Here is a 27,269-nt window from a genome sequence, read left to right as displayed (position 1 = left end):
TGTTCCCACGTTGCAAGAAACTGACCAACAAAACACCATGCCTATCCCGAAACACTGAGGCCATGATTTTGTGCTGGGACAGAGTCTGTTTGGCCTTCACCTTTACATGCAAGTGTGTGTGTGTGTGTGTGTGTGTGTGTGTGTGTGTGTGTGTGTGTGTGTGTGTCAGTCTGTCTCCATTCCATGTTCTGTTTATTAAATTCGGGCGTGATACGGGAAACCTATGTTTCGTCTCCAGTTACTATCTGACTCAAGAAGCTGTCACCTTCTTCGTGATAACGAGTCAAGAACTTCATCGCACACTCAAATCTTTGGTTTTTGTGGTCCTCTGTTAGGAGTTATGAGACCCAATGGGAGCATAGCTTGCTAAACTTTAGGTGTTCAGAAACAATGTTGTAAAGCACTGATCTTGACACATCAGGAAATTCGTTTGAGAGACCTGTTATTGTGAAGTGCCTGTTCTCACGAATCCTTGCTTCAACTGAAGCCACCAAATTGTCTGTAATCAAAGAGGGCAACAGGAGCAGTCCTCATCATGGGCGATGGACGTTGTCATGGCCATCTTTGAATTCTCGTACCCACTTACGCACTTTGCTTCCACTCATAACAGTGTCACCATACACTTTGCAAATCCCTTTGATGAATTTCTGCAGCAGACAGGTTCTTTGCTGACAAAAACTGTATCACTGAGTGAACGTCATGAGCGGTGAGCGAGTTGATAGTCTTAAACATTTTGAAAGCACAGAACAGAACCGTACAGGTTAGCTACAGAGCTGTAACTGAGCACAGTTGATCCTGAGGCATGCTGGTACATGACGCACATGCTTGTTGCGGTATGTGCGTGAACTACTAGTGTCTACAGCAAAATGGACTTTACTTAAAAACCACGCCTCGCAGTTACACATCAGTATTCATAATGAGAGATGTTCATAAATTATTTCCATAGCAGATGGTATTGAGGTAACTTACAAACTAAACAATAAATAACGCTACATTGAAAAAATCTGAACAGTAATAAGATAAATACTTCATAATTTTACCAATATTATGAAAAGGAGGGATTGCTGCTTACCAAATAGTGGAAATGTTGAGTCACAAACAGGCATAACAAAAAGACTACTAAACATGTCAACATTCACTCAAGGAAAGGACTTGCACATATGACCACTGTCTCTAGCCACCAAGCCCAGACTGCACATGATGGGAGAAGCAGTCTGGGTGGTAGGGGGAAGGAGGCGGCTGGGGCAGAGAGGGGGAGGATAGTAGAGGGGTGATCGGTGACCATAAAGTGCTGCTTGTGGAAGCATTAAGGGACATGGTGGGGACTGGAGGCAATGTAGGACAGCTAGATACAGTAGGAAGATAGGCAAAGGGGCATGGGGTGAGGGAGGGGGGAGAGGGAAGGAGATAAGTAAAGAAGTAGAGAGACTGGGTGCATTAGTGGAATTGAATGCTGTGTAGTGCTGGACTGGGAGCAAGGAAGGGGATAGGCGGATGAACAGTGACTATCGAAGCCTGAAGCCAGCAGGGTTACGGGAATGTAGGATGTATTGCACAATTCAGAAAACCTGGTGTCGGTAGGAAGGATCCAGATGGTGCAGACTGTCAAGCAGTCTTTGGAGTGAAGAACGTTGTGTTGGGCAGCATGCTCAGCAGCTAGGTGGTCCAGCTGTCTCTTAGCCATAGTCTATTGGTGGTCATTCATGTGAACAGACACCCTGTTTGTTGTCATTCCCATGTAGAATGCAGTACAGTGATTGCACCTTAGCTTGTAGATCACACAATTGGTTTCACAGGTAGCCATGCCTCTGATGGGATAGGTGATGCTTGTGACCATACTGGAGTAGTTGGGGGTGGGAGGATGTAAGGAACAGATGTTGCATCTGGACCTATTACATGGATGTGAGCCATGAGGAAAGGGGTTGGAAGCAGGGATGGACAAGGATATTGTGTAGGTTCTTTGGGCAGTGGTCTACCACTGTGGGAGAGGTTGGAAGGATAGTGGGTGGAATATTTTTAGTTTCATGGCGTGACAAGAGGTAGTTGAAACTGTGGTAGAGGTTGTTCAGTTGCTCCAATCCTGGGTGGACACGCTTAATACTAGCTAACATTACATTACATTTTTATTTGTCCTTTTGATCATTTGTTGTACAACGTATACAATATGATATTGGACAAGTCATTGTGATTTACAATACATGTTTTTAAGTCATACAGAATATTTACATTGATTTAGGCTTAATATTATCACAACTGAAGGTTCAGCTTCCATACATTATATTTAACCCAAGTAATTATTTTTTTCTTTTTTTTTGATATTTGGCAATAAATTTTTATGTTTCAAGGTATTCATCTATACTATAATAACATTTTTGCAATAAATATTTATGGACAGCAGTTTTAAATTTTGAAGTGTCTTTTATTGTTTTAATATTTAGAGTAGCGTATTGTATAGTCTGTTTCCTGTTTGCAGTGGTCCATTCTGGTATAGTGTTATGTGTGCATATTGAACATGTATGTCCTGCTTTCTCCTTGTGTTATACAGGTGGATACTTTGTTTAGTTGACACAAAATTATTGCTATTTTCTAAGATTTTCCTTACAAAAGTGATTACTTGTAAAATGTACAGACACGGTAGTGGAAGGATATTTAGTTTCTTGAATAAGGGCATGCATGAGCTTCTTGATGCAGCATTTTCTATGGCTCTTACAATTCTCTTTTGGCATATAAAACAACTTTTGCTAGCAGATGCGTTTCCCCAAAAGATTATACTGTATCTCAGTAAGGATTCTGCCTGGGTGAAGTATACATCTTTTAGTGTCTCTTTCGATGTGCAATCGGAAAGAATTTTGATAATATATCAAATGGTATTTAATTTATTTGTAATGTATTTTGTATGTTGGACCCATCTTAGATCTTCTTGGATCCATATACCAAGAAATTTTGTAGAGCTTTCATTTTTGAGGGTTCTAGTAAACAACTCTATGTATGGTGCTAGTGGGCATTTATTCTGCACTGTGTGTATATGCATTGCAACAGACAACAGCTTAACCTTAATCTTACAAACACTCATCTTATGCAATTTCAAACAAACAAATTGACTTAAAGGAACCAGAAGTAGAGATCATAAAGTTCACACTAGATGAGGTTTTGTGTGTGCAGTTTCTGTACATCCAGATGGATAATAAACTGAGGTAGCATCAGCATATTGAGAAGTTAACCAAAAAGCCCAGTTCTGCCTGCCATGCACTCGGAAATCTCCCCCACTGTAGTGAACTGTAGACTGGGTTGCTAGCATTCTTTGTCCGCTCTTACTCAGTTTTGTCCTATGGCATAATCTTCTAGGGTTTTGCAGCCGAAACAAAGAAAGTATTTATTCTACAGAAGTGTTTGACAAAAATATTGTGTAAAGTTGATAACCAAACATCTTGCATAGACCTCTTCAGGGCCCTTAATCCTTATGCTTAGACACTCCTTAATGGTATTTGTGACTAATAAAAAGTGAATTTAGGATGAAAACAACTCACAACCACAATAGCAGATGTAGAAATAATTTCCGTATAGACTACGCATACCTCTCTAGGGTTCAGACTGCAGTTTTCTATTTGGGTGCAAAAGGCTGTAACAGGTTGCCAGTGGATATCAAGCAAGAAACTGGAAATCCCGAAATATTTAAAACAAAATAAAAGATTGCCTCATCAACCAATACTTCTAAAATTTATCAGACTACTTGCACTCAGAAATGTAAATTTCATGTAGCTTTAATACTTGCATTAGATAGATACTGACTTGGTCAGTATATGGACAACCAATAATGTAAAATTACCTAAATGCTTGGTTGTAAATAGTAGATAAAAACGTCAGCCGAGTAGTGTGTGAGGAGCAACAGCCTATTTCAAAGTAACTGTTTTCCTCATAACATAAGTATTTGAGAAGTAATGTCAATAATTATAAAATTGAGTATAAGTACTAGTCATAATTTGTTGTTATTAGTATACCTTACAGAAGTAGCCAACAATGCTTGCGTCTGCCTGTTTATGTATAATTTGACTCGTGCCACATCTGTCCATGAGTGAATTAACAAAACAATGTGTGAATGGATAAACAAATATAATTGTACGGAAATAACACGAATGAATGCAGTCATGACAGTATACGAACCAGCATAATCCTGAAATAATTATAGTCACATTATACACTGTTTATGACAACAATTCAGAAACCAGAGTTCATCATAATGATCAGTTATCTGTCAAACTCATCAACCAAATAAACAGAATAATACAACAAAACTACTGTAATTTAGACAGGAAAAAGAATTTCTTGTTTCCCAGGCTTTTGAATCGTGTGGGAAGCAAGTTCAAGATTTTGATGCATTAGTGCATTGATGACAAGTTGTGTGTGTGTGTTTTTTTTTTTTTTTTTTTTTTTTTTTTTTTTAATTATAATGGAGGTTGTTCTTGCATCTGGTGTCGTTACTGGACTTCTGAATTATTGTCATAGACATTTAGGTTTTTTATTACAAAACGCATGAGGGAGAATATGTTCAAGAAAGCAGCAGTAGTATTCCCAAATTCTGAACGTTTTGTAGCAAGAGGTTCTTGGAAATAGTCTACATATCATTCTAATTACCTCATTCTGTACAATGAATACTTATTAAGAAGACAGTTTCTTCAGAAAATGATTCATACCATATTGCAGAGAGAAAATAAGCTGATTTTGTTACAGATTGATTTTAATATGTGGCATTGTTTTTATTTCAAGAACAGCCAAGTTTAATCACTTAACAGACTGCAGTATATTTTGTGTTTTATACTCAGTACTTTTTGGTGATTTTTGGTAAGATTGTGTCATTTGGCACATACAAAATGGGCAGAAAATCTTTGCTCTTAACATTTGGACTCACTGCTCAGTGAGTTTGCCAGAAGTTGGTCAAATAAGTGTTATACCTTGTGAGTATTTCCATGACAACTTTCAGTCCTAGCTATGGTGTGTGTGTGTGTGTGTGTGTGTGTGTGTGTGTGTGTGTGTCAAGAATCTGCAGTCTTTCTTTCTAAGCAACTCTTGTATATGCACTGCTGTCTCTTCTCATCCTGCACATGCCTATGATACTTGTCTAACTAAAGAAAACTACATTCCTGCCACCCCTGTTTTCTTTCCAGATTACAAGTGTAATGTGACACTATTATGTATGTGTAGGAAGAAGAGTATCATCTAGCAATCTAGCACTATGTACCATGTATAGCATTCTGTAAGATACATTTTGAAATTGACAGAAAAAAAAGCATGTCCATTAGAAAGAACACGCAGTGAGTTGTGATAAATATTGTTTTGTGATTTACTTTGTCGGTATTCATTACTTGCTATTCTTGCCTTCAGCCAGTATACATGCATAGCACCAAATGTGTTTTGGCTCCAGAATGAGGATAATAGGCTGCTCATATCTAGAAACACTGTAATCCTTGACAATCCATTCATGTTACATAAACTAGCATTTGATTTTGTACTTACAATATACACCTAACAGCCAGAACATCTTTATTGCTTACCAATTAGCACAGTGAGTCCACAACACACACTTAATAATGCGCCATCGTTCAACAGCATTAGTTCACTGCAGTCTTCAAACAACTGTAGTACAGTTTGGTCTTTTGGCACAGACACTTCGTTTAGTGAGACCACAACAACATGAAGGGATACTGATGATCAGAAATAATAGTGACTAAATCTAAAGCTTTGAGTGCCATCTATAATAACCACAGATACCAGTGGGGACCCAGGGCATCTTCACAATAATGTTAAACTACAGTACCCGACAAAATAAAATTGAAGTGCCCAGAAGACAGACAGATGTCAATGTAGTGTCATACACATACACATCATCAAATGGGTATGTTAGTGATTAGAGTTGAAATTTTTTGTGACAAGTAGAACAGCCTCCAGAGTACATTACCATTGTTCATATTTAGTGTTGGTACCAGGCCTGGTAGGATATATAAGGAGTGTGAATGTCAGATTTGAGTGATCACTCTGGCAGAGAGAGAGATGCCATGTGCTCATGTGAGGCAGCTTTATCAGCACATGACATAGTTTGAAAGGGGCCACATTGTGAGTCTTGATTTGGCTGGCTGGTCAATTTGTGCAATATCCAGATTTTTGGGGTGTTTGAATGTAACAGAGGACCAATGTTGAACTGATTGGGAACATGAGAACAGGCATACTCATCATCCAGGTTCCTGTTGACCGAGTCTGACTTTCACAAAGGAGGATCACAATGTTGTCCACCAAGTGCCCCATCACATCTGCGACTGCCATCTGAGAACAAGTAATGAACCCTGTGTAACATCGTTTTGTCCCACACCATTGGTCAGAAATGAGCAGCAGCTAGAATAGGGAATTACCATCCCATGCACAGTCTGCTGTTCACAACAGAAATGGCTGTGTTTAGAGTGGTGCCATCACTGGGAAGCAAGGACTACTGATAAAAGGGGTTGTTGTTCTCAGGGGGAATCAGGGCTTCACACTATTCCAGATTACCATCACCAGAGAGTGTGGTGGCAACCTGGGGAGAGGTCCCATTTTCCAGTGATTTGGAGAGGCAAAGCAGTGATACTCCTGATGTCATAGTGTGGGGAGCCATTGGGTACAATTTCAGCTCACAGCTGGTAGCAACTAAGGGAACTCTGTCGGCACAATGGCATGCCATGTACATCCTGTATCCTAATGTGCTACTTTTAATGCAACAGTATTGTGGTGCCATTTTTCAACAGGACTGTGTTTTTTGCACATGTAGTGCATGTGATGAAATGCCTGCAGGATGTTGAGGTACTCACATGGCCAGCAAGCTCATAAGATCTGTCCCCAGTGGAACATGCTCAACAACAGCTCATACATCAACTCCGTCCCGGTGCGAGTAGCCACGATATCAAGGTCCAATTGAGATAGTTGTGGGCCAACTGGTCTCAGGAGAGGATACAGCAGCTTTATGATACCTTTCCCAACCCTTAACACAGGCATCCAGGCAACAGGGGTTGCAACATCTTACTGATAAGTGGATTCAATTTTTTTATAAATTTGACTTAATTTTGCAATCACTGCAGTGAGGTTCCATTTTGTTTCTTCCTCCACTTCTGAGTGCTTCCCTTTTTCTTATCAGGCATTGTATATTTATCAGCAGTGTACATTCCATGTAATTTAACCAAACCTTCATATAGAAGATGACGTACCTTTGCAAGACCTCTGGCCAAAAATATTTCTCCATTTACATGTTCACAGTAACATAAGTGAACAGGAACTATGAAAGCATCAAGAAAGAGTAAAATGGTATTGGGCAATTTGCAGTCAAAGGTGTACATAGTAACTGACACCGTAATCTAGGAAGACTATAGCATATTTCGGTGCGAAAAAGCCTTCTGCTTGAAGTACCCACATTTTTCTAAAAGCTGCCCAATTGTTAATATGAAAACAAATTTCTTAGGAATATTTGGGGCATTTTAAAAAGATCCCAACTAATTTTTTACGCTCATTTGAGTCTGTGGTTGATATGAGTCAATCACTTCATACTAGATATGGAAGCACAATCAAGGTAGTGTGTGGAAACTCCTGGCCTTGCATTAAAAAACATACAGTTGATTTATAGATTTCATATGGTGCAAGGGTTATGCCATTCATTTTCAGAGGCACAAAAGGCATTATTCATATTTATTACTTTGCAAAGGATGAAACAGTTATTGGAGAATATCGCACAAATTTTGAGGATGGTCTAGATGAAAATATATGTGAAAATGTCTGAATTGCAAAAATAAAAAGAATTGTCTTCCTTCAGATTAATGCATCTGCCCACACAGGTTTCTTGTCATGGGGAAACTGAGATGCCTGAAGTATGAATTGCTGGAACCATCCATCTTCTTTACCAAATTTGACATTATGACTTCCAGCCAGTCCACATCTAAATAAACTTGCCATTGTGAAATATATAGATTCCAATGAAGAGGCTGTCACAGCAATTTCTAGGCCTTTCGGAATAATATTTTAGCAATGGAATCTATTAATTGGAAAAAAATGTTGGACAGAGTTCATTGATCTAAAAGACATTGCTAACAGAAAATTTTCTCAAAAAAGTGTTTCATCATCAGGCTGTGACTATTACCCTTGTAAAAGAAAACTTGATTTACGTGACCAAGCAATTGATCTTTATTGTTCCATGATCCAATTACCATGTCCCCATCCACTCTGCAGTCATTATTGATCATATTGTTGGATTAGTGAGGCCACATGTTAAAACTCATTTGGGCAAAAGCCAGTGTGCGATGATTAATAGTATACATTATTCAGCTGTGCTCTGATCTTTGTTATGGTTAATGGCCAGACTGAAAAATACCCTATGATAGACAAGCATGGTTCTTAAGTACAGTTTTTTTTATGTTTTGAATTTACACAAAAAAATTTCCTGTTATTTAACTCACCACTGCCTCCACAACTGATACCAGTTGGTTAAGTTCTAGCTGCTTACTGCTGTACTCTGTCCTCATCTTGGCTACACAGATCTGTAAGTACTTGTGTCTCCCCCTGAAAGACTCGATGAATTTTTGGTTCAGGGTCTTGTATAATTTAGGTCCGTTTCCTTCTTTATGCCTCGTTAATAACAATCACCCACTGTTATGGTAGGGGCAAGATTAGCTGGATTTCAGGAAAATTTTTAATGGCAGAGATTCACGTCATATGACATTGACAGTACATGGAGGCAGTTCCCAAAAATAATAATAATAATAATAATAATAATAATAATAATAATAATAATAATGGTCGGGGACGACGGTTGAACCCTATGCCCGCCCACAATGGTAACGACACTGCTAGCCAACTGGAAAATGATTTAAATCCAAATAGAGGTGTTTTGCAGGATATGCTTCCTGCAACCACCCTAGAAGGAAAACAAAGACAGAGGATGAGATGGTCAGATGAAGTTAATCGACACCTCATGTTCTGTTATTACCAAGCAACAAACCTAGGAACCAACACAACTGGATACAGATCACAAGTATACAAAACATTTATTACCAGATACCTAGAATTAAAGTTTTTAACAGAACAACGACTAGCTGATCAGATCCGTGTAATAATAAAAAATAACAGGATACCCCAGTCAGAATTAGAAAACATCAAACAACAAGTACAACAAATACTGGAACAAAATAATGTGCAATCAGAATAAGAAGAAAATACAGTAATGGACTCAAACATCCCAGAGCAAACAAACAAAGACCAACACGCATCAATTAAACAATCAGAGGAAAACGAAATCTTAAGACAGCCACCAGAACAAGCACAAATAGAACACGAAGTGACACACATGTTCGATATAGAAGAGAAATTTCAGCTGACATATATAGAATACAAAGACACAAATACAGACATTAGACCATTGTTACATAGACCACCAAATAACCCACAAGTCGAAACAACAATAAAAACTATCAACACTATCATACACAACAAAATAAATGAAAACACAACTATGGAAGAGTTACAACTACTGGTTTTATAGGAGCACTCACTACACTAAATATACACACTAGGCAGAGATCAGAACCAACCAACACACAGAAGAAACCCACAAAACCAGCATGGCAACACAGGCTACAGATCAGAATAGAAAAACTGAGAAAAGAAATCGGACAGCTAACACAATTTATAAGAAATGAAATATCAGAAAAAAAACGAAAAAGGTTAGGTAAAATCTCACAACAAGAAGCGATAGAGCAATTAGATGAAAAGAAGCAGAAATTACAAGCATTGGCCAAACGACTTAGAAGATACAAAAAAAGAGTGAAAATAGAAGGAAACAAAACCAAACATTCAACACAAACCAGAAGAAATTTTACCAGACAATAGATAACACACACATTAAAATAGACAACCCACCAAACATAACAGACATGGAACACTTCTGGAGCAACATATGGTCAAACCCGGTACACCGTAACAGGCATGCACGGTGGATACAATCAGAAACAGATACATACAAGATGATACCACGGATGCCTGAAGTGATAATTTTGCAACATGAAGTCACCCAAGCAATTAATTCTACTCACAATTGGGAAGCCCCTGGAAAAGATAAAATACCAAATTTCTGGCTAAAGAAGTTCGCATCAACACATTCACATCTAACTAAATTATTTAACAGCTACATTGCAGACCCATACACATTCCCTGATACACTTACACATGGAATAACTTATCTGAAACCTAAAGATCAAGCAGACACAGCAAACCCAGCTAAATATTGCCCCATAACATGCGTACCAACAATATACAAAATATTAACTTCAGTCATTACACAGAAATTAATAACACATACAACACAGAACAAAATTATAAATGAAGAACAAAAAGGCTGTTGCAAAGGAGCACGAGGATGTGAAGAGCAACTGATAATAGATGCAGAGGTAACATATCAAGCTAAAACTAAACAAAGGTCACTACACTACGCATACATTGATTACCAAAAAGCTTTTGATAGTGTACCCCACTCATGGTTACTACAAATATTGGAAATATACAAAGTAGATCCTAAATTTATACAGTTCCTAAACATAGTAATGAAAAATTGGAAAACCACACTTAATATCCAAACAAATTCAAATAATATCACATCACAGCCAATACAGATTAAGCGTGGAATATACCAAGGAGACTCATTAAGTCCTTTCTGGTTCTGCCTTGCTCTGAACCCACTATCCAACATGCTAAATAATACAAATTATGGATACAATATTACTGGAACATACCCACACAAAATCACACATTTGCTATACGTGGATGATCTAAAACTACTGGCAGCAACAAATCAACAACTCAACGAATTACTAAAGATAACAGAAATATTCAGCAATGATATAAATATGGCTTTTGGAACAGACAAATGTAAGAAAATAGCATAGTCAAGGAAAAACACACTAAACAAGATGATTACATATTGGATAACCACAGCGACTGCATAGAAGCGATGGAAAAAACAGATGCCTATAAATATCTAGGATACAGACAAAAAATAGGAATAGATAATACAAATATTAAAGAAGAACTAAAAGAAAAATATAGACAAAGACTAACAAAAATACTGAAAACAGAATTGACAGCTAGAAACAAGACAAAAGCTATAAATACTTATGCTATACCAATATTGACCTACTCATTTGGAGTAGTGAAATGGAGTAACACAGACCTAGAAGCACTCAATAAACTTACACGATCACAATGTCACAAATATAGAATACATCACATACATTCAGCAACAGAAAGATTCACATTAAGCAGAATGGAAGGAGGAAGGGAATTTATCGACATAAAAAACCTACATTATGGACAGGTAGACAATTTAAGAAAATTCTTTCTAGAATGCGCAGAAACTAGCAAAATACACAAAGCAATCACTCATATAAATACATCGGCTACACCACTGCAATTTCATAACCACTTCTACAACCTTCTAGATCTCATAACATCAACAGATACGAAGAAAGTAAATTGGAAAAAGAAAACACTACATGGCAAGCACCCGTATCATCTAACACAGCCACACATCGATCAAGATGCATCCAACACGTGGCTAAGAAAAGGCAATATATACAGTAAGACGGAAGGATTCATGATTGCAATACAGGATCAAACAATAAACACCAGATACTACTGCAAGCATATTATTAAAGATCCCAATACCACAACAGATAAATGCAGACTTTGCAAGCAACAAATAGAAACAGTAGATCACATCACAAGCGGATTACAATACTAGCAAATACAGAATACCCCAGAAGACATGACAACGTAGCAAAAATAATACAACAGCTTGCCTTACAACATAAACTTATAAAACAACACGTTCCTACATACAAGTATGCACCACAAAATGTACTGGAGAATGATGAATACAAATTATACTGGAACAGAACCATCATAACAGATAAAACACCACCACATAACAAACCTGACATCATACTCACCAATAAAAAGAAGAAATTAACACAACTAATCGAAATATCCATACCCAATACAACAAATATACAAAAGAAAACAGGAGAAAAAATTGAAAAATACATCCAACTTGCTGAGGAAGTCAAGGACATGTGGCATCAGGATAAAGTTGACATTATACCAATTATACTATCAACTATAGGAGTCATACCACACAATATCCACCAGTACATCAATGCAATACAGCTACATCCAAACTTATATATACAACTACAGAAATCCGTAATTATTGTTACTTGTTCAATCACCCGAAAGTTCCTAAATGCAATATAACATATACCGTACAGTTAAAAGGAAGTCACGCTTGATCAAGGTCCGCGTCACTTTCCATTTTTGACCAGACATAACGTCTGAGAAAAGAAAGAAAGAAAGAATAATAATAATAATAATTTTGTTCCATAAACTAACATTCTAAAAATGTGACTACAGGGTGAATGTATCTGTTGACTGATGGGGAAATAATTATGAAAGGTATCAAATATTTTTGTTTAATGCAAATACAGTCATGTATATTCTATTAGTGCTAAATTTCTCCATTAATGTAATTTATTTGCTTACAGTTCTCATGTTACCCAAAGTGTACACTTCATGAAGACTTTGGTAAGCTGCTAGAAAGTCGACAGTTTTGTGATGTTGAGTTTGTTGTTGGGACAGAAGAAGTGAAGATTCCTGCTCACCTTGCAATGGTAGCTGCACGTTCCCAGTGGCTGAGGGCCCGTATCAGACAGGCTCGTGAAGCCCGTGACAAACACCTTGAAAAGGTAACAACTCTTGTGTACTGAATAAATAAGGTGGGGATAAAACAGGAAAAGGGTATTTTTTATAGGCTATGTATTTTAATTTTTTTACAAAACTTATCTTTCCAGTAACTTATTAATTAAGGTTTCTGTCAGATTGAAATAATATTTTTATTGTTGACTAGTTTCGAACATTTTCTTTCATTCTCAAATAATTGCCTACATTAGAAGGTACAGTGTTATCAACAAAACATGAAATACAAAATGTTTGGTTACATAAATAATTTTTTGAGCATTTTGTGTGAACAAATTACAGTAGTGTACTAAATCTTGTAGAACATTCCTACAACTGTAATGTTTGACTGTACATAATAGATCTTCTTTTACAATACATCGAGTTGCTGATCCTGGTGCCAACAGAGTTGGAATTGCGTGACTATCCTATTAACTTAGAAGTAGTTTCCATTATATACAGCATATCTGACCAATCTGTGAATCCATTGTTGCAAACATTTTTTATATTCTTATACAGTGACTATTAACAGCTCTTACCTCATTCTTTCCTAGTCCACTGACCCATAACCAAATCAATGTCCTCTCATGCTTGTATTCAGATGCAAGCACAAGAGACTACACGGAACTACACCAGTGTGCCAGAACATGATGACCACTACCCATTGTCAGAAAAATGAATGCCACCTGGCAGCATTATTGGCATGTGACGTGGTAAGGAAAGGATATAAATGGAACAAAGATGATGGGGAATCATTCCAGTGATGATAGGGGTTGCAAATGGGTAAATCCTCTAACATCAGCGGTTTTGACAAAGAGAAAATTGTTATGTCCCTGCCCCTGGAAACAAGCATCCCAGAAATGGAGAAGCTGTTTGGCTGTTTGCATGCTACTGTCACCAGCATGTATGGAAACGGATTGAAGGACAGTGGCAAGGTGTTGGATATTCGCTCTTCGTCACAGAATGTGGAGATTTGATGCTTGCCAGCTGTGTAAAATGCGATAGGTGGTGGTCTGTGGCATCGTACAATATTGGTGGAGGCTGAAGTGTATTGGAGCACATCATTCGGTGTACATTGTTGAATGCGGGTCTCCACACTAGATGACCCCCTACATCTCATGTTGGCCCAATTTGTAATTGCAGTGGGCACAATATAACTGATAATAGACCATGGATCACTGGAAACGTATCAACTTGTCAGATGAATGATGTTTCTTGTTACAACTGGTGAATGGTAAGTCCAGATACTCCATCATCCAAACGAACAGCTGCTTGAAGCATACACCAAAGGCCGATGGAGGTAGTGTTAAGCTATGGCGGACATCCTGATAGTAACCAAAGGCACTGGACAACTGTGGATTATGTGCATCCCTTAATGCTTGATGTGTACTCAAGTGTGATGTCATTTTCCAGCAGTATAACTGTCCAGTTCCCAATGCTAGGATCATGCTACAGTGGTTTGAGGAATATGATTGCAAACTCATGTTAATTTCTTGGCCATCAGATTTGCCTGATCTGGACCCAATGCAATAAATCTGGAATGTTATCAGGAATCGACTCCACACCCACAAACTATTGATGCTTAATTTATAGTAATTGTGTGATCTGTGCGTACACATCTTGTGCCACGTATGTCCGGAAACCAACCAAGGACTTCGTGAATACATGCCACACAGAATAACTGCCATATTGCATTTCAAAGTGTACCAACATGCTATTAAGCAGGTGGATGTAATGTTTTAGTTCATCATTGCAGATCAGATGAGTAAGCTGTGTAGGGTAAAGTAGTCACGCAGTTTCTGGCTAGAAAGGGACACTCTGAGAGGGGTATGTGACTGAGAATTGTCATGGTGGCAGAACCAGTTTATCATGTGCCATAGATTGAGCCTTTTTTCAGCACACAGTTACACAATTTTCTCATAGCCTCCAAGTAAAAAACTTTATTAACAATCTGATCTGTTGGAAGCAACTATGAATGCTGCATCCCATCTCACATAATCAAATGTATTGGCAAATCAATGGAATATGTTTTTTATGAGTTTTCAGCAGCCCATAAAGTTGTGGTGGTAGCACAACTGAATTGGTTCACCCACCCAATCCAGTGCTAAACTCTTGACAACACTACTATGACCACATGTGAGCCAATAAAATTTACATCAAGAATGTGGCACGTTTCATTAGTAAATTAAATGGCATAGTCGTTCACCAGAGGACATGGTTGTTAGTTTTTATGTGCTATCACTGTTTACCACAGTTTTGCTTAATGAGGTTGTGTTAGAACAGTTGAATTGAATTTTGCCTGCTTAACTATTCAAGTATTGTATCATGATCACATACTACAAATAGAACATTAGGTTCTGTGAACAGACTCATGGCATAGCTACGGGGTGTGCCTTCACCCTGGTGATTGCAAGTTTTTACATGGAGTAATTCGAGAAACTGCCAACAATATGTGGTTGTGGAAATGCAGCAGAGAGGAACTATATCATTTTCATGCACATCTGAATGAGATTAATCTGATGTTTGTTTACTATGGAAGAGAAGGTACATAGAAGATTACATCTTCTTGATACACTAGTCTCCAAGAAAGAGGGTGGTAGCTTATGTCACATGATATCGAGGAAACCCACGCACATATGCTGTTACTTACACCAGAATTCAAATTACCGCCTACAACAAAAGCAGGGTGTTATAAAATCATTAACTGATAGAGCCAGGATCATATGTCAACTAGAACTGCCAGACGCAGAATTGGAATGTTGTACCAGTGTAGTGATCAAGAATGGATGTTCTTCCACTGAGACACAGAGCGTTAAGACAACCACAAAAAGATTACAGTGATGTACAGATATTTGTGAAAGCCTAGGTTTTCTTGCCAGTACTGACTGCATAGAAAGGAACTTGATGTAACAGATTATCACTGTAATCTACAAACCCACCTGGAAGATACAGGAACACCTAAAGTCAGTCCAGGCAGCTTGCAAACCATTGAAAAAAAACACAAATTTACAATATTATGTATAGTTGTGGAGATTTTTATATGGGTACTAACAACAGAATAATCGAAAAATGAATAAAAGAACAAAGGGCAACTGTAGAAGGGGAGAAACAGACAGATCAGCTATTGCAGAATGTACTTTGCATCCATGAGACTGCCGGATTCTATTTGATAAAACTCAAGTACTGGTAGCCACAAGCTGTAATGTGACTATTCAGGTGGGCCATAGAAAATGCTAAATAACCCAGTAATTGTAATCAGGGAGAGTATGTAAAACTGAATGATATCATGGTTCTGGTGCTGAACAAGATGTACATTAGTCTTCCACCATGGGGTGATAGCAACAGCAGGTGGTGACAACCGACAATGGCCTGCTGTGGTTGAGCAGTCAAAATACAGTGTATTTCAAAATGAGTGACCTAATTTTAGATGGTAATAGATACAAAAACTGGGACATGCTGGCAAGGAAATCTGGGTTGTTTCAATAGGCATGGCCTACAGTTTCAGAAAATCGCTGATAGACATAGATCAGTGCATCTTCTCAGTTTTCAGTCAGTCAAAAGTAAGATGGCATCCACTACAAAGAGTGTAGTGTGGAAAGAGTGAGCCAGTGTGCTTGTCCACTGTACTTTTTGTCAGCATTTTGGCATTGATCCTCCTGCTCCCAAAAAAATCTTTCATCATTGGTATCACCAATTTGAAGAGACAGAATGCTTGTGCGAAGGTAAGAGTCCGGGCCAGTCTCATGCTTCTGATAACACGGTGGACAGAATTAGGCAAAAGTTTGAGCAGAATCCACGAAAGTCTACTCGTCATGCTAGCAGAGAACTGGCAGTGCCTTAAACAATTTTCTGGCGAATGTTAAGGCATTGTTTAGTCTATAAACTATACAGACTACAATTAGTGCAACTTCTTCGGGTTAGCGACAAAAGGAAATGGGTTGACTGCAGTAATTCCCTGCTAGAGTACTTAGGAGGTGATACGTTTTTACCATGGTTAATTTTCTGTTATGAAGCAACATTTCATGTTAGTTGTAAAGTAAACCAACATAACATGCACATGTGGGTATTCCAGAACCCTCGTGACACTATTGAGCATGAAAGAGATTATCCTAAAGTGAATGTGTTTTGTACCATTTCTCATAAAAAGGTGTACGATTCCTTCTTTTTTTGAGGAAAACACAGTGACCGGAATGAACTACTTCATTTTCCAACAGGATGGAGCTGCACCACACTGGCACGACGACATATGTCAGTTTCTCTGTGACACACTGCCTCAATGCTGGATAGGGCTCACAGGACCCTGAGACAGTGCCCTGAATTCTTGGCCTCAAAGATCACCAGACATATGACCAAATGCGATTCCGCCCCCCCCCCCCCCCCCCCCCTCTTCTTCTTCGGGTGATTATATGTGAATGAAAGTGTGTTCATCTCCCCGTTACCTCATGACAGAGACAAAGTGAATAACAGACCAGCAGCCATCGTAACTTATGTGAAAGCAGATACATTGTGATGAATTTAGCTGTGTTGTTCGTGCTGCTGGTTGACACAAACAGCATTTGTGAGTATTTTGCAGCCCATCACATTTTTGTTTTTATCGATAAATATGGAGTTTTGAAATAAAGTCATTCTTTTTGAAGCACCCTGTATCTCTTCCATGAGAGACAGCCTTATGGAAGGCATCTTCAGTGCCAGGCAGGAGGGTTTACATGCTTCATTGAAGTTGAGGGTGTGTTGCTGATGGGATTACCCAAGCCAGAGAGGCCTCAACAGAGGAGTCAGATGAGCCATGTCTCATGATGACACAGGTTAATGAGAAGGAAAATTTATATGATTATAGCCACCTGAAATGTGAAGATACCTAAGACACCTGGAAAATTGCAGGAAATTAGAGAGGAAATGGGTAAGGGTAGAGTGAAAATAGCTGCACCACAAGAAATATGATGGAAAGCATAGGGAATGGTTGCATTGGGGAAACATGTGCGGATGTATAGTGGAAGAGATACAGGCATCATGGTACAGGCTTTCTCATACATAGCTCAGTGAAGGCAGATACAATTAGTTTCAAAGCAGTTAAAGACAGGTTGTGTACTTGGAGATTAAGAGAAAAATTCTTCAATGTTACAATGGTATGTGCATCTGCCACTATGGAGGAACAGAGTGAGATGAGAAGAATGCATTTTCCTCCAGACTGAAGGCATAAATCAGCAAAGTTCAAAGGCAGGACACAGAAATGATCCTTGGCATCTGAATGCAAAAAAGGCAAAGTCTACAAACACAATAGGAAAAGAAAGCCTGCATGAATTCAGTAATAACAATGGACTAAGGCTGATAGACTTCATCAATGGCAAGAAAATGATGATAACAAGCACAAGGCATCAAAGGAAAGGATGTTAAGAAATTTACGTGGGTGTTGCCAGATGGAATTAGAAGAAACCATATAGACCATGTGATTATAGATAAACGGCATACATCAGATCTTATGGAAGTTACTAGCTGTAGAGGGGCATACGGAGACACAGATCATTACTTAATGTGGGTCATATATAGACAGTAGCTAAATATCGCAAGAAACAAAAAGAGTAGGGGAAAAAGTGAAACACAGTATAGAAAGTCTACAAATTAATTTAAATCGGGAAGAATACAAGAAGAAATTAGAAGAGATTATTGAGACAAGAAAGAGCACGTGGAAGGAAGGGGATGTGGACACTAAATGGAGGGATACTAAAAACAGCCATCAGTGTAGCCACGTAATAAATGCTGGGGAGGCAGAATGTTGAAGTGGTTCAGTGAGAAATGCTCACTGGTAATGGAAGAAAGAAATGTAACAAGACAAAGAATGCAGCAAAAGGAAAGGTGACTAGCAGTGGGAGACTATATAGAGAAGAATAAAAGAGCAGATAAGTTATGTAGGGTGAAGCAAAGACAGTGTGAAAGGAAGAAAATAGAGAGATGATGATGTTCTGTGAAAGATATAGAGAAATGAAGAGAGGATTCCAACCAAGAGCAGTCTTCCAGTTTTGTGTAAGGGTAAAGAGGGGAAGCCTGATTGGAGATAAAAGCAAAGTTTTGGGACGATGACAAGAATATTTTTCCAAGGTCCTTGATGGAAAGGGGGGGGGGGGGGGGGGGGAAATCAGAGAACAAAATCTTGAATGAGGAAGAGAAGAAATTGAATCTGGAATTTGAATTAAAAACAGAAGAGCAGGAAGCTGAACCACTAGACGTAGATGAAGTGAAGAACACGATTAAAAACTTAAAGAATAATAAAACAACAGGAGAAGATGGCATTATTATTAAAATTTGGGGGAAATAAGATGGCTGTTCATGAATTAATAAAGGAAATATGGATAAAGGAAGAAATGGTAGAGGATTGGAATGTGGGAATAATCTGCCCATTACGTAAGGAAGATGATAAAGCAGAGTGCAGGATTACTCTGGGATCACACTCTAAGTTACAACGTGTAAGGTGTTTAGTGAGATTTTAACCTCTCGGCTAGAATACCGGATGGAACCAGTACTGGGAGGATTATCAGGCTGGATTTAGGAGAAATATTTCTTTTAGACAAGTGCTAGAGAAATTTTATGAATATGACAAGCAACTGCATCAGTTGTATGTTGATTTTAAACAAGCATATTGTCCCAAAAGAAGCCGAGTAGCACCGTGGTGTAGTGGTTATGATACTAAAGTGTTGCATGAAGGGTTGTGCGTTCAAAACTCACTTGGACTGTACAGTTTTAATTTCTATATTGAGTTTGAGTGCATTATAGAAGTATCCACAAATGTCAAGAATCATTGTAGTGGAATGTTCTGAAGCTGTATTATATACTTTACGTGTTCTGGCCGGAGGTAATTCGCTCTGCACTCTTGTACGTGCAAGTGCTGAATAAACCATCATTATGTGAAGTTGGTGCTTGTCATTCATCTAATTACACCTTCTTCTATGTGACATTATTCTGGTGGAGGCACTGGGTATTGGAACTTGTGATAGCACTCATTATCGACGACACAGTGGCTCCCATCAGGCCATGACAGTCACCATTTATGTGGCGAGAAACCCAAGTTTGAGCTGTATTCAACAGATCGCAATCTATTGGAGACAGACGAAGAAGAGGATGTTACAATGACAGCAACCGTGTGAGACATCCTTCCAGGTTCTCTGGTGACGATGGTCAAGATCCAAACAAGTGTCTGAAGGTATATGAGCATATAGCCAGATTTAACAAATGGGATGACACAGTGTGTTTGGCTAACGTATTTTTCTACTTGGAGGGCACTGCCAAGCAATGGTATGAGAATGAGTGGCAGTTCACAACCTGGGAAGTATTCCAGGTGGAAATGCACAAGTATTTTGGCGACAGACGACGACAAAAGTGCAAGGCTGAAGATAAATTAAAGTGCAGGGCACAGCGTCCAGGATAATCTACAGCATCCTACATTCAAGACGTCTTGGAGCTGTGTAAAACAGTGGATCCTAGAATCAAAGAGGAAGAGAAGGTTGCACATCTCATGAAGGGCGTTGCTGAGGACATTTGTCAAGCCCTACTCCTGAGGGAGGTCTCGACAGCAGACAACTTCTTAAAATTGTGCCAGTGAGACAATTAATTACGTGCAAGAAGTTTGAATGGCTTCCAAATGTCGTATCGATGTCTGTGATAAAGGAAGCAACTGATTTCACAAGTGATCTTAGTCAGATAGTGAGAGAGGAAGTTCAGAAGACACTTGGATTGCATGGCGAGCAAAAAACCGAGCTGCTTCAAGAGGTTATAAGGGAGGAAGTGGAACAGACATTGAACCCAATCTCTCGTCCTTCATTTCCCTTTAAAACGGTGAAAAAGTTGAACCCAGGCGGAGCTATGTTCCTACAATGCCACATGAGGAACAGGAAGACTGACATCTGGAGGACCCAGGTTAACCAACCAGTATGTTTCCACTGCAGACGACTATGACATGTGGTTCGCTATTGTCAAGAAAGGCAGCAAATATTTGATGATGCCCTTGCCAGAAGACAGCAGACCGATCTTAGCTGACGCCAACTCCGGGACGACAAAGATGAATAAGATGATGTGGGTGCAGGACGATGTAGGTCACCATCGCCGCAAGCTAACCACTGGAGAGAACACTCCCCAACACACCAATCAAGGTCTCCGTAGCTGTTAAGAAGCTCCAGCTGATCACCTAGCTGCCACAACATGGAAAACTAAAGGGTGCGACCTTCCTTGGAGGTAAGGCCACCGAAGAGAGAAATCCTCTGCCATCAATCACTACAAAAATGATAGGAAATGACATAGATATCCTCGTGGATAGATATCCTCAAGTCCAAGCTCTTGTGGACTCTGGAGTGTCGTTCAGCACTACACACCGGAAGCAGCTACTAGGGTAGCAGAGTACGTGTGGCGTGCACACGGGGGTTTTTTAGGTTAGAGGGACCCCCCCTTGGGCGAAACGATAAAATACCTGACGGCTTACCAGAGAGGACATTATCATCGTTGATAAAGAACGTCCGTCCTCAGAGACCAAAAACAGGAAAAGTCAACGTAATATTGGTAAACTGCAGGAGTATCCAGGGCAAGGTTCCTGAATTAGTATCTCTTATTGAAGGAAATAGTGCGCATATAGTATTAGGAACGGAAAGTTGGTTAAAACCGGAAGTGAACAGTAACGAAATCCTAGACACAGAATGGAATATATACCGCAAGGATAGGATAAACGCCAATGGTGGAGGAGTATTTATAGCAGTAAAGAATTCAATAATATCCAGTGAAGTTATTAGCGAATGCGAATGTGAAATAATCTGGGTTAAGTTAAGTATCAAAGGTGGGTCAGATATGATAGTCGGATGCTTCTATAGACCACCTGCATCAGCAACCGTAGTAGTTGAGCGCCTCAGAGAGAACCTGCAGAACGTCGTGAAGAAGTTTCGTGATCATACTATTGTAATAGGGGGAGACTTCAATCTACCAGGTATAGAATGGGATAGTCACACAATCAGAACTGGAGCCAGGGACAGAGACTCTTGTGACATTATCCTGACTGCCTTGTCCGAGAATTACTTCGAGCAGATAGTTAGAGAACCAACTCGTGAAGCTAACGTTTTAGACCTCATAGCAACAAATAGACCGGAACTTTTCGACTCCGTGAATGTAGAAGAGGGTATCAGTGATCATAAGTCAGTGGTTGCATCAATGACTACAAGTGTAATAAGAAATGCCAAGAAAGGAAGGAAAATATATTTGCTTAACAAGAGTGATAGGGCACAAATCGCAGAATATCTGAGTGACCACCATCAAACGTTCATTTCTGAGGAAGAGGATGTGGAACAAAAATGGAAAAAATTCAGAAACATCGTCCAGTACGCCTTAGATAAGTTCGTACCGACTAAGGTCCAAAGCGAGGGGAAAGATCCACCGTGGTATAACAATCATGTAGGAAAGGTACTACGGAAACAAAGAAAGCTTCATCATAGGTTTAAGAGTAGTCGAATCGTAGCTGATAAGGAAAAGCTGAACGAAGCGAAAAAGAGCCTAAAGAGAGCAATGAGAGAAGCATTCAACGAATTCGAACATAAAACATTGGCAAACAATCTAAACAAGAACCCTAAAAAGTTTTGGTCATATGTAAAATCGGTAAGCGGATCTAAATCCCCTATTCAGTCACTCGTTGACCACGATGGCACCGAAACAGAGGACGACCGAAGAAAGGCAGAAATACTGAATTCAGTGTTCCGAAACTGTTTCACTGCGGAAAATCGTAACACGGTCCCTGACTTCAGCCGTCGCACGGACGCCAAAATGGAAAATATTGAAATAAACGATATCGGAATTGAAAAACAACTGCTATCACTTAGTAGCGGAAAAGCATCCGGACCAGACGAGATACCCTTAAGATTCTACAGTGATTATGCTAAAGAACTTGCCCCCTTTCTATCAGCAATTTATCGTAGATCGCTGGAAGAACGTAAAGTACCTAGCGACTGGAAGAAAGCGCAGGTCGTTCCCATTTTCAAGAAGGGTCATAAATCAGATGCGAATAATTATAGGCCTATTTCGCTTACGTCAATCTGTTGTAGAATAATGGAACATGTTTTGTGTTCTCGTATTATGACGTTCTTAGATAATACAAATCTCCTTCATCATAACCAACATGGATTCCGCAAACAGAGATCATGTGAAACTCAGCTCGCCCTATTTGCCCAAGAAATTCACAGTGCCGTAGACACTGGCGAGCAGATTGATGCCGTATTCCTGGACTTCAGGAAGGCATTTGATACGGTTCCGCACTTACGTTTAGTGAAAAAAATACGAGCTTACGGAATATCGGACCAGGTTTGTGATTGGATTCAGGATTTCCTAGAAGAAAGAACACAACATGTCATTCTTAACGGTTCAAAATCTGCAGATGTAGAGGTAATTTCGGGAGTACCGCAGGGAAGCGTGATAGGACCTTTATTGTTTACAATATACATAAATGACTTAGTTGACAACATCGGTAGCTCCGTGAGGCTATTTGCAGATGACACGGTTGTCTACAAGAAAGTAGCAACATCAGAAGTCTCGTACGTACTCCAGGAGGACCTGCAAAGGATTAATGCATGGTGCGACAGCTGGCAGCTTTCCCTAAATGTAGATAAATGTAATATAATGCGCATACATAGGGGCAGAAATCCATTCCAGTACGATTATGCCGTAGGTGGTAAATCATTGGAAGCGGTAACGACCGTAAAATACTTAGGAGTTACTATCCGGAGCGATCTGAAGTGGAATGATCACATAAAACAAATAGTGGGAAAAGCAGGCGCCAGGTTGAGATTCATAGGAAGAATTCTAAGAAAATGTGACTCATCGACGAAAGAAGTAGCTTACAAAACGCTTGTTCGTCCGATTCTTGAGTATTGCTCATCAGTATGGGACCCTTACCAGGTTGGATTAATAGAAGAGATAGACATGATCCAGCGAAAAGCAGCGCTATTCGTCATGGGGACATTTAGTCAGCGCGAGAGCGTTACGGAGATGCTGAACAAGCTCCAGTGGCGGACACTTCAAGAAAGGCGTTACGCAATACGGAGAGGTTTATTATCGAAATTACGAGAGAGCACATTCCGGGAAGAGATGGGCAACATATTACTACCGCCCACATATATCTCGCGTAATGATCACAACGAAAAGATCCGAGAAATTAGAGCAAATACGGAGACTTACAAGCAGTCGTTCTTCCCACGCACAATTCGTGAATGGAACAGGGAAGGGGGGATCAGATAGTGGTACAATAAGTACCCTCCGCCACACACCGTAAGGTGGCTCGCGGAGTATAGATGTAGATGTAGATGTAGATGTAGATTTCGGAGAAGTACCTTTGCCAGTTGCAGAAAACCTTATTCATCGATAGCTAAACATCTCTGCTGAAGACGGCTAATGAGAAATTTGTAAAACGTACAGGAAAATGTCATTCATGAGGATGTAAGCGGCCATACACAACCCATAGAATTCATCGTCTTACAAGAGTATGGTCATGACGTCATTCTCGGATGGGACTTTTTGAAAGCTTCTAGGCAATTATAGATAGTGGTCGCTCTAAGATTATTCTAGACCAGATGAGATACTGTGGACAGGAAGACGCGCATTCGAGTGTGTTGAGACTGTGTGCTGGATGAAGTAATCATTCTTGCAGTCAGCGCTAGAAAGGTAATTATCATGTGTCATACCATGCGTCAACCCATGGATCTTGTAGGGGAATGTAAGAGAAGCATATCACTGAAGAATAAGTTGGTCATCCCAGCCTCTGTTGTCTCATTTAAGAGCAGATTTGGTGAATTGTGGATAGTTAACTGTGGCCGAGAACCACAGATCCTTCCAAGATGCGTGGGTGTAGCAAACGCTGAGCCGTTAACTGAAGAACAGCTGAGCATCATGGAAACCTCCCATGCCGAGTCTGTGGGCAAAATTAGTGCTGCCATGATGAGACAAAATCTTCTAGCTCGACTATCACCAGACCTCACTAAGGAGCAACAGAAGAAGCTACTTGCCATTCTTCAAGAGTTCTCTGAATGCTTCAATCCACAGGTGAAGAGCAAATTAGACAAATCGATGGAGAAGCACCGGATTAGCACGGAAGACCATCAACCAATAAGCCAGAGAGCATACCGTGTGTCAGCAATGGAATGTTGAATAATTCGCAACAAGGTAGAGAAAATGAAGAAGAATGACATCATTCAGCCTTTGCAGAGCCCTTGGTCATCACCAGTGGTCCTCGTCAGGAAGAAGGATGGCAGTTGGCACTTTTGTGTTGATTACAGGAAGCTTACTAAGATAACTAAAAAGGACGCATACCCTCTTCCACGAATTGACGATACACTAGATTGTCTGAAGGGGGCTAAGTTTTTCTCAACCATGGACATGTACTCGGGATTCTGGCATATTGAAGTAGATGAGGCTGATCGGGAGAAAACTGCATTCATCACCCCTGAGGGCCTGTATGAGTTTAAGGTAATGTCGTTTGGTTTATGTAGTGCACCAGCAACTTTTGAACAGATGATGGATAATCTTCTAAGTCATCTGAAGTGGAAGATGTGTCTTTGTTATTTAGATGACATTACAGTGTTCTCAGAGACATTTGATGAACACATAAAAAGACTGAGGGCCATTCTTAAGTGTCTCCAACAAGGTGGACTGAATCTTAATCCAAGAAAGTGTCTCTTTGGAGCAAAAGAAATCGAAACACTTGGACACCTTGTGTCAAACGAAGGTGTGCTGCCAGACCCAGAAAAGGTGAGATATATAACGGAATTTCTTATTCCTAAAAGTATTAGAGATGTGAGAAGCTTCCTTGGGTTATGTTCTTATACCGTTGTTTTATCAAAGACTTTTGTGTCAAGGCCAGGTCACTCCAAGAGTTGTTAAAAGCTGATGCTAAATTTATCTATGGTGGTGCTCAACAAGATTCTTTTGATGTGCTGTGAAAAGCTCTGATGACTGACCCTGTACTTGGTCTGTGTGATGAGAGAGCACCTACAGAACTACACACAGTTGCCAGCAGGTATGGGATCGGTGCTGTTCTGCTGCAAATTATGGATGGAAAAGAGAAGGTTATAGCCTATGCTTCTAGGACACTTACAAAAGCCGAGAAAAACTACTCAGCTGCAGAAAGAGAATGTCTTGCTGTGATCTGGGCCATGTGCAAGTTTCGGCAGTATCTCTATGGAAGGCCATTCACAGTTGTTACAGACAATCATTCACTTTGTTGGTTGACAGGTCTTAAGGATCCAACAGGATGAGTTGCCAGATGGGCACTACGTCTTCAAGAGTATGATATTACCATAGTGTACAAAAGTGGAAGAAAACAACAGGATGCTGACTGTCTCTCAAGAAACCCTGAGGAAGACCATCAAGACTCAGGACTTTGATGAAGATAGTGACTGTCTCGCTGCACTCTAGGATCTCTCAGCTGAGCAGAAGGAGGACGCCAAGGTATCTCAAATTATGCTTGCCTTAAATTGGTCAGAGGATGTGAAAGGACAATTTAATGCCGTTAATGGATTACTTTGCAAGAAAAACTTTGATTCCTCTTGAGGCTACCAGTGATTCCTAAACACATGGGCTTAGATGTTCTACAGATATTCCCTGACACACCTGAGGCTGGGCATGTAGGTTTATTAAGACATATGATAGGATCCGCAAGAGATTTTTCTGGCCAGGTTTCTTTAGGAGAGTCCATCACTATGTGTCGGACTGTTGAGTGTGCCAGAGGAGAATGGCAGTTCCTCAGGAACCACCTGGCCGACTCATACCAAACAAACATCTACGAACAAACGGAGGGAGTCGCCATGGGTAGCCCACTCTCACCGGTGGTAGCGAATTTGTACATGGAGAACTTCGAGGAGGAAGCCCTGTCGTCATCCGTATGGAAACCTACTTGCTTTTTCCGTTACGTGGACGACACGTTCGTCATCTGGCCACATGGTATGGATAAACTCCTTGACTTCCTTACACATCTAAACTCCATACACCCCAACATCAAATTCACTATGGAGACTGAAACAGAGGGTAAATTACCTTTCCTTGAAGTCTTGGTCAAGAGAAGGGCTGACGGCACCCTAGGTCATGGGGTGTATCGGAAGACTACGCACACTGATCTGTATTTGCACACAGACAGCTGCCACCACCCTTCACGGAGGAATGGGGTACTTAAAACTCTAGTACATAAGGGCGCGCACTATCTCTGACGCAGAGTGTCTACCCCAGGAATTGGAACATCTGAGAACTGTATTTTGAAAAAATGGGTACTCAGAGTGGCAGATTCAACGTGCTCTCCGCCCAACCACTGCAGCACAACCTCTTGAGATGGATGAAGTCACGAGGGAGGAGGTAGGCACTGCATTTATTCCTTACGCAGGCGCACTCTCGGGGAAAATCGCTCGCATTCTGAAGAAACACCGGGTCGGAACTGTGTTTTGTCCTCCAAATAAAACTCGTGCACTGGTGGGGAG

General features: G+C 39.9%; 1 protein-coding gene across 2 annotated transcripts in view; it reads left to right on the top strand.

The window, feature by feature from the left end:
* The window catches only part of LOC124544664 (leucine-zipper-like transcriptional regulator 1), a 144,566-nt gene that overhangs the window by 52,746 nt on the left and 64,551 nt on the right, over nucleotides 1-27,269 (top strand). For both annotated transcript variants that reach the window (XM_047123283.1, XM_047123282.1), the window contains exon 9: nucleotides 12,600-12,800. In XM_047123283.1, coding sequence (XP_046979239.1) covers nucleotides 12,600-12,800 — 201 coding nt within the window. The remainder of the gene's footprint in view (nucleotides 1-12,599; nucleotides 12,801-27,269) is intronic.

Source organism: Schistocerca americana, chromosome 8, assembly GCF_021461395.2.
Source record: "Schistocerca americana isolate TAMUIC-IGC-003095 chromosome 8, iqSchAmer2.1, whole genome shotgun sequence".
Classification (NCBI taxonomy): Eukaryota; Metazoa; Arthropoda; class Insecta; order Orthoptera; family Acrididae; genus Schistocerca; species Schistocerca americana.
The sequence above is the reverse complement of the archived record's forward strand: the minus strand, read 5'-3'. Positions and strand labels throughout refer to the sequence as shown.